Below are 9359 nucleotides of genomic sequence, written 5' to 3'. Positions count from 1 at the left end.
GATGGCTCTGTGTCTGGGGGCTATCAGATGACCTGTACGTACCTGTCTGATTTGGTGGTTAAACGTTTCTTGTATAGACCAATTGATTTGAAAAATACTTTTGTTTCTTGAAAATTGCTACATTCCAAAAAAATATATACTGTATATGTAAATATCTAAAGACTGGATACTAATTTGCTTATAATGGGAAGCCATGAGAGACTAAGATGCATTGGGTCGACATTACTATGCATAGAGCTATGAAGCGCTAGTCTGGCAGCCATGTTTTGAGAGAGTTGGAGCTTTTTTTTGTTATCTTTCTTTGCTGCAGATGACCATATAACTGGACAGTACTCTAAGTGTAATATAACCAAAGCTTAAATCACCTGATTCAGAGTGCTGGATGTTAAACTGTGACTGTGTTTATACAAAGAACAGTTTCTTGTTACGGCAATGAACTTACCCATTTTAATTATAATATTATCTATATGTTCAGACCAGGATAGTCAAACGTGACACCAAGGAGTTTGGTCTATTTAACTTGTTCCACAGGCAACCCATCCATCAACAAGTTTAATTGAGGGTCACCAGTAACCATATATCTTGGACCAAATACAAGACATTTTGTTTTAGAAATATTCAACACACATTTGTTAATATTAACCGACTATTGTTAACTCTCTGCTCAGTACATCTGTTAGTTCATTATATGCTGATGCAGCACTATACTGTACATTGTAGAGTCATCAGCACACAAAACCACTCTTGCGTTGTTCATTACTGAAAATCWTTAGAAAAGATAGWGTAGAAAAGTGGGCCTAGGCAGCTGCCTTGAGGAACGCCACAAGCTAAATCTTTACTGTCCGAAAAGCTGCCATTGAAGAAAACGTCCGGCCTCCTGAAAGCTTTCCATCCAAGAGAGAGCGGCAGACATAAAACCATCACATTTGAGTTTACATAGAAACAGTTCATGAACTGACTTCCTGTCATCCATACTCTTTAGCCAATCATCTGTGATTTGCGCTAAGGCCAAATGCCCTCCTCTGTTTGCAATGCTGGAAACTCGTTATCAGATCATTACATTAGAAACAACCCTGAATTTATTTAAACACAGTCAGCAAGCTTATAGGACGACTATTTGTACCAGTGAAGGCAGATTTTTCTTGCTTAGGTACTGGAATGACCTTTAATGCTYTCCAGATTTCTAGGGAAACACCCCACACATCAAGCACCTATTCAAAATATGACAAATTGGTGTGGAACTCCAAGATGATCTGTCCCTATCATCAGAAAGAGAGAGTAACATACTTCCCACCAAAAATGTCAAACTTCCTCTCATTCATGATACAATATTTTATGGGTGTATACGACAGGGAGCCATCAGTGGGACTCATTTCTCAACCTTTTCCACTTTGGCCGTGAAATATTCTTTAAAGGAATTTGCAATGTCACGTGGTTTGGTGATAAATGTASTCTCTGATTCAACAAAAGAGGGAGACATGTTTGAATTCCAACCCATTATAACGTTCAAAGTTTTCCATTGTTTTTTTTTACGTCACTCTTGACTTCATTGATTTTGTGCTGATAAAGTAACCATGTACTGTATGTAATTGTAATCCCCTAAAGGTAATCAAGTTACCTGAGATTACCTGAAGATCTACAGCTCATTACCATTGTCTCAAACACAGAGAGTCAAGAGAGAAACTGATCTGTCTGTGTCTCCAAATCTGATCTGTCTCAAACCCAGCGATGAGTCAAGAGAGAAACTGATCGGGTGAGGGGGTCAAGAGGGGTAAGAGGCGAGAGGGGGAGGAGAAGGCAGGGTGCAGGATGGTCAAGAGAGGGTAAGAGGCGAGAGGGGGAGGAGAAGAGGGTGAGGAGGTCAAGAGGGGGTAGAGAGGCAAGAGGGGAGGCCGGAGGAGGGAAGGGGTGAGGAGGTCAAATCAAAATCTAATTTAATTGGTCACATAACATGTGTTTAGCAGATGTAGCGAAATGCTTGTGTTTCTAGTTCCAACAGTGCAGTAATTTCTAACAAGTAATATCTAACAATTCACCAACAACATACACATACACACACATCTAAAGTAAGGGAATGGAATTAGAAATATACACTACTGGTCAAAGGTTTTTAGAACACCTACTCATCAAGGTTTTCTTAATTAATTTGTACTATTTTCTACATTGTAGAATAATAGTTGAACACCATAGTTAAACTATGAAGTAACACATATGGAATCATGTAGTAACCAAAAAAGTGTTAAACAAATCAAAATATGTTATATATTTGAGATTCTTCAAATAGCCACCCTTTGCCTTGATGACAGCTTTGCACACTCTTGGCATTCTCTCAACCAGCTTCACCTGGAATGCTTTTCCAACAGTCTTGAAGGAGTTCCCACATATGTTGAGCACTTGTTGTCTGCTTTTCATTCACTCAGCGGTCCGACTCATCCCAAACCATCTCGATTTGGTTGAGGTCGGGGGATTGTGGAGGCCAGGTCATCTGACGTAGCACTCCATCACTCTCCTTCTTGGTAAAATAGACCAAAGCGTTGGGCAGACCGCACCACCCTCTGGAGAGCCCTGTGGTTGCGGGCGGTGCAGCTGCTGTACCAGGCGGTGATACAGCCCRACAGGATGCTATCAATTGTGCAGCTGTAAATGTTTGTGAGGGTTTTAGGTGCCAAGAWAAATTACTTCAGCCTCCTGAGAATGAAGAGTCGCTGTTGCGCCTTCTTCACCACACTGTGTGTGTGGGTGGACCATTTCATCACTGATGTGTACGCCGAGGAACTTAAAAGCTTTCCACCTTCTCCACTGTGGTCCCATCGATGTGGATAGAGGGGTGCTCCCTCTGCTGTTTCCTGAAGTCCACGATCAGCTGCTTTGTTTTGTTGACGTTGAGTGAGAGGTTATGTTCCTGGCACTACACTCCCAGGGCCCTCACTTCCTCCTTGTAGGCTGTATCAWCATTGTTGGTAATCAGGCCTACTACTGTTGTRTCGTCTGCAAACTTGATGATTRAGTTGGAGGCGTGCGTGACCACRCAGTCATGGGTGAACAGGGAGTACAGGAGGKGGMTGAGCACMCACCCTTGTGGGGCCCCAGTGTTGAGGATCAGCGAAGTGGAGGTGTTGTTTCCTACCTTCACCACCTGGGGGTGGCCCGTCAGGAAGTCCAGGACCCAGTTGCACAGGGCGGGGTTCAGACCCAGGGCCTGAAGCTTAATGATGAGCTTGGAGGGTACYATGGTGTTGAATGCTGAGCTATASTCAATGAACAGCATTCTTACATAGGTATTCCTCTTGTCCAGATGGGWTAGGGCAGTGTGCAGTGTGATGGTGATTGCATCGTCTGTGCATCTRTTGGGGCGTTAAGCAAATTGAAGTGGGTCTAGGGTGTCAGGTAAATTAGAGGTGATATGATCCTTGACTAGTCTCTCAAAGCACTTCATGATGACAGAGGTGAGTGCTATGGGGGGATAGCCATTTAGTTCAGTTACCTTTGTCYTCTTGGGTACATCTTGGACATCTTGAAGCATGTGGACACAGCAGACTGGGATAGGGAGAGATTGAATATGTCTGTAAACACTCCAGCCTGCTCTGAGGACGCGGCTATGAATGCCGGCTGGGCCGGTAGCCTTGCAAGGGTTAACAAGCTTAAATGTCTTACTCATGTCGGCCACGGAGAAGGAGAGCCCACAGTCCTTGGTAGCGGGCYGTGTCGGCGGCACTGTGTCATCCTCAAAGCGGGCGAAGAAGGTGTTTAGCTTGTCTGGAAGCAAGACGTCGGTGTCCGCGAAGTGGCTGGTTTTCCCTTTGTCTGTAGACCCTGCACCATACGTCTCATGTCTGAGCCATTGAATTGCGACTCCACTTTGTCTCTGTACTGATGTTTAGCCTGTTTGATTGCTTTACGGAGGGAATAACTACACTGTTTGTATTCGRCCATATTCCCAGTCACCTTGCCATGGTTAAATGTGATGGTTCGCCCTTTCAGTTTTGCGCGAATACTGCCATCTATCCACAGTTTCTGGTTAGGTTTTAATAGTCACAGTGGGTACAACATCTCCTATACACTTCCTGATAAACTCAGTCCCCATATCAGTGTATTCGTCAAAGTTATTCTCGGAGGCTACCCGGAACATATCAGTCAATGTGTTGATAGAACTTCGGTCACGTTTTCCTCGAATTTGCATTGTTAAAATCCACAGCTACAATAAATGTGGCCTCAGGATATGTGGTTCCCAGTTTGCATAAAGTCCAGTGARGTTCTTTGAGGGTCGCCGTGGTATCGGCTTGAGGGGGAATTTATAAGGCCGTGACTATCACTTACGAGATATCTCTTGGAAGGTAATACGGTGGGAATTTGATTGTGAGGTATTCTAGGTCGATGAACAAACGGACTTGAGTTCCTGTATGTTATCACAATCACACCATGAGTAGTTAATCATGAAACATACACCCCCGCCCTTCTTCCCGGAGAGATCTTTTTTCCTGTCTGYGCGATAAACTGAGAACCCAACTGGCTGTACGGACTAAGACAGTATATCCCGAGAGAGCCATATTTCCATGTTACRATCCCTGATGTCTCTCTGGAAGGAAATCCTCGCCCTGAGCTCGTCAACTTTATTATCCAGAGACTGAACATTATACTCGGAAGCGGTGGGTGGTGTGCGCTCCTCCTGAGTCGGACTAGAAGTCCACTCCGAATACCTCTTCTCTGCCCGGTGGCGTTTTGGATCAATCTCTGGGATCAGTTCAATTGCCCTGTCGGGTACGAACAACGGATCCGGTTCAGGAAAGTCATATTTCTGGTTGTAGTACTGGTAATGCTGGTGAGTTACCGCCGCTCTGATATCCAAAAGTTCTTCCCGGCTGTATCTACTAACAAAAACATTTTTGGGGCTAATAATGTAAGAAATAACAAATAAAAAAACTAAACATTGCAAAGTTGCCTAGGGGCTAAAAACACGGCTGCCCTATCTATCGGCGCCATTTTACTAAGGTGGAGGACGAGGGGGATGAGGTGGGGGGTGAGGCAAGAGGGTGAGGAGGTGGAGGAGCAGGGTGTGAGGGGTGGTGAGGAGGTGGAGGAGCAGGGGGTGGGGGGGTAAGGAGTTGGAGGAGCAGGGGTTAGGAGGGGGATGGGGCAACCTCAGGGACTGATAGAAGTGGAAAGGTAATCTCTGAGAGGTAATCTCTGAAAGGTAATCTCTGAAAGGTCATCTCTGAAAGGTCATCTCTGAAAGGTCATCTCTGAAAGGTCCTCTCTGAAAGGTCCTCTCTGAAAAGGTCATCTCTGAAAGGTCATCTCTGAAAGGTCATCTCTGAAAGGTAATCTCTGAAAGGTCATCTCTGAAAAGGTCATCTCTGAAAAGGTCATCTCTGAAAGGTCATCTCTGAAAGGTCATCTCTGAAAGGTCATCTCTGAAAGGTCATCTCTGAAAGGTCATCTCTGAAAGGTCATCTCTGAAAGGCCACCGCCCATCACTCTGCTCTACTGTATATATCTATTCTATAGGAAACAGTGGAAACATACAGGGGATGTCTTTCTATTCTATAGGAAACAGTGGAAACATACAGGGGATGTCTTTCTATTCTATAGGAAACAGTAGAAACATACAGGGGATGTCTTTCTATTCTATAGGAAACAGTGGAAACATACAGGGGATGTCTATCTATTCTTTACAGATACTGCAACTCAGAAGGAATATCTTCTCATACAGAGAATGTTACAATAACAGAGAATTAGCAATGGACTCATTGTCAGGGGTAGACGTACCAGTCAAGGGTTTCATCAATAAGTGCATAGACGATGTCGTCCCCACAGTGACTATAAGAATGTATTCAAACCAAAAACCATGGATTACAGGTAATATCCACGCTGAGCTAAAGGCTAGAGCTACCGCTTACAATGAACGGGACACGGACATGGACGCATACGACCTCCGACGAGACATCAAACTACGACGCTTGTCGTATGTGTCAGGGCTTGCAGACGATAATGGATTACAAAGGGAAACCCAGCCGTGAGCTGCCCAGCAATGCAGAACTCCCAAACAAGCTAAATGCCTTTTATGCTTGCTTTGAGGAATATAACACTGTGCCTTGCATAAAAGCCTCTGTTTTTCCGGATGACTGTGGCCGATGTGGGCAAAACATTTTAAACTGGTTAACAATCAGATGGAATACCAGGGCGCGTTCTCAAAGTATGTGCAGACCAGCTGTCAGGTGTCTTCACAGACATGTTGGAACATTGTTGCGGGGAATTGCTTCCATTCAGCCACAAGAGCATTTATGAGGTCGGGCACTGATGTTGGGCGATTAGGCCTGGCTCGCAGTCGGCGTTCCAATTCATCCCAAAGGTGTCCGGTGGGGTTGAGGTCAGGGCTCTGTGCAGGCAAGTCAAGTTCTTCCACACCGATCTCGACAAAACCATTTCTATATGGACCTCGCTTTGTGCACGGGCATTATTCTTCTTACTCTAAACTTTACAGTTGGCGCTATGCATTGGGGCAGGTAGCGTTCTCCAAGCAGATTCGTTTGTCGGACTGCCAGATAGTGAAGAGTGATTTATCAGTCTAGAGAAAGCGTTTCCACTGCTCCAAAGTCCAATGGCGGCGAGCTTTCCACCACTCCAGCCGATGCTTGGCATTGCTCATGGTGATCTTAGGCTTGTGTGCGTATGCTCGGTCATGGAAACTCATTTCATGAAGCTCCCGACGAACAGTTCTTGTGCTGACGTTGCTTCCAGAGGCAATTTGGAACTCTGTAGTGAGTGTTGCAACCGAGAACAGACAATTGTTACGCGCTACGCGCTTCAGAACATGGTGGTCACATTCTGTGAGCTTGTGTGGCTTACCACTTCACGGCTGAGCCGTTGTTGCTCCGAGACATTTCCACTTGTCACGAACCGGCTCAGAGCCCGTAACAAAAGGGAGACCACGTGGAGATAAGGAGTAACAAAATATATTTATTAAATAACGAAACTAGGTATAATATACAATGGGGTGTGTAATCAGTAATCAGTAGTGTAAGTGAATGTTTTGCATGCATGAATGTGATAATGCAGGGTGTTGAAAGATGCTAAAACAAACAACCAAAAAGCACCATGAAACATAACCGAATCTATCAAGGTGTCTGCATGGAGAGAGTCTCCTCCATGAATGGGGAAGTGGTGTATTTATCCTGGGAGAGTGGGCCCAGGTGTTTCCCATGTAGCTGACGACCCTCCCAACTCCGCCCACCGGCATCCTAATAAGGAAACAAGAGCAAAGAGAGAGAAAACGGTAGACAGAGTGGGAGGGTCGTCACACACNCCACTTGTCACGAACCGGCTCAGAGCCCGTAACAAAAGGGAGACCACGTGGAGATAAGGAGTAACAAAATATATTTATTAAATAACGAAACTAGGTATAATATACAATGGGGTGTGTAATCAGTAATCAGTAGTGTAAGTGAATGTTTTGCATGCCTGAATGTGATAATGCAGGGTGTTGAAAGATGCTAAAACAAACAACCAAAAAGCACCATGAAACATAACCGAATCTATCAAGGTGTCTGCATGGAGAGAGTCTCCTCCATGAATGGGGAAGTGGTGTATTTATCCTGGGAGAGTGGGCCCAGGTGTTTCCCATGTAGCTGACGACCCTCCCAACTCCGCCCACCGGCATCCTAATAAGGAAACAAGAGCAAAGAGAGAGAAAACGGTAGACAGAGTGGGAGGGTCGTCACACACTTCACAATAACAGCACTTACAGTTGACCGGGGGCAGCTCTAGCAGGGAAGAAATTTGACTAACTGACTTGTTGGAAAGGTGGCATATTATGACGGTGCCACATTGAAAGTCACTGAGCTCATCAGCAAGGCCATTCTATTGCCAATGTGTGACTATGGAGATTGCATGGTGCTCGATTATATATATACCTGTCGGGAACGGGTGTGGCTGAAATAGCCGAATCCACTAATTTGAAGAGTTGTCCACATAACTTTGTATATAAAGTGTATGTACAAYTTTAATATATTGACCCACATGATACCCCACTGAAAGACTTTGACACCATACAGCTTAAACAACTTGTGTTGTGGTGTATTGATGGACAGTTGCACTGCAGAATAACCCTATTGTAGCCTACATACTCTTTGAACCMTTATCACTGAGAAAAACATCAAAACAGCACGGAACAGATCTCTAGAAAGCAGTGATAAAAATGGCATGCAGGTTTAACAGAATCCATGCGGTTTTGCAAAGCAGACTATAAGTAACCCTTTGTGGTAGCCTACCGGTATACTGCGAAGCAGAATCAATGAGTTAACCAGTTAACTCACCCAAATATTCTGAAATAACTTTATTTTTTTATAACGAACCTGAAAATCAGTAGTTGTTTCTGGTTGTTTATTAAAGTCAGCTGCATGGTTAGTGGCTAACTCATTGAACCTACGTTGTTGTAGATCCATCAGACTGAAAGCGGTTGTTTATTTAATTGACAAGTTCACTGCTTCTTTAAGCATCTGGTAAGGTTCATTAATTAGATTCAAAATACATGCATCTCCTTGCGCCATTATTACGACTGGATCTATCTTCGCAGCGAGGGGATGGAATGGAACGAGCAGGACTGTTATGTCTAGAAGGGATACAGCTTTTGTCAACAACAAAAAACGTGTTGCATTTTAGCTAACCCTAACCCTTTTCCTAACCTAACTTAATTATCCTAGCCTGCCACGTTAATTATCCTAACATGTTGCGTAAATTCTCCTAAACCTGCTACGAAAAGTCTATTTTGACAAAAGCTGTATCCCTTCTAGCCAACACCGAGCAGGACCGATGCACCGGGAGAATGAGAACCGCCCTGAGCCAAGAGACAGAGACATACCTTCAAAACAAGAACCATTTCAGATGCCGCCTGCCGCTACCTCTTTCAGCTTCTATCTGACCGACTCTAGGTATAAAATAAAATATGGCAGGCCAGCCATGTCACTTCTCCTCCGCTGAATAGCAACATAGCTGTCCTTGTCGTTGCACAGACGGGAATGTCAACTCGGGAAGATGGTCCGCATAGCGAGCGTCCTGGGGTTGGTGATGCTCAGTGTTGCTCTGCTCATACTCTCATTGATCAGCTACGTGTCAATAAAGAAAGATTTTCTCTTCACGACCCCCAAATACGCAAGTTCAGGGGGTTCTCGGATGTATATGTTTCATACCGGATTTCGGTAAGTATTGCAATAACATCTCGCAATAGAAACGTGTGCTATGTGCGTAGGCCATAGCCTGCTGAAGTGTGCGGTTTTACATTCTTGTAGCATATACATACATGTAACGGTCTTTATTATTACGCAACATATAATGGTTTCTATTTTCAGAATAGCAGTGGGGGG

At 44.4% G+C, this 9359-nt stretch overlaps 1 protein-coding gene across 1 annotated transcript in view; it reads left to right on the top strand.

Moving 5' to 3' along the window:
* Positions 1–8755: 8755 nt before the first annotated feature.
* Positions 8756–9359, top strand: part of LOC112071664 (alpha-N-acetylneuraminate alpha-2,8-sialyltransferase ST8SIA3-like) — a 16310-nt gene continuing 15706 nt past the window's right edge. Inside the window, exon 1 of the mRNA XM_024139093.2 lies at positions 8756–9194. Within this exon, the coding sequence (XP_023994861.1) occupies positions 9031–9194 (164 nt within the window). The 5' untranslated portion in view covers positions 8756–9030. The remainder of the gene's footprint in view (positions 9195–9359) is intronic.

This window comes from Salvelinus sp. IW2-2015, unplaced genomic scaffold (assembly GCF_002910315.2).
Source record: "Salvelinus sp. IW2-2015 unplaced genomic scaffold, ASM291031v2 Un_scaffold1677, whole genome shotgun sequence".
In the NCBI taxonomy this organism is placed as follows: Eukaryota; Metazoa; Chordata; class Actinopteri; order Salmoniformes; family Salmonidae; genus Salvelinus; species Salvelinus sp. IW2-2015.
This window is presented reverse-complemented; position numbering and strand designations above follow the sequence as displayed.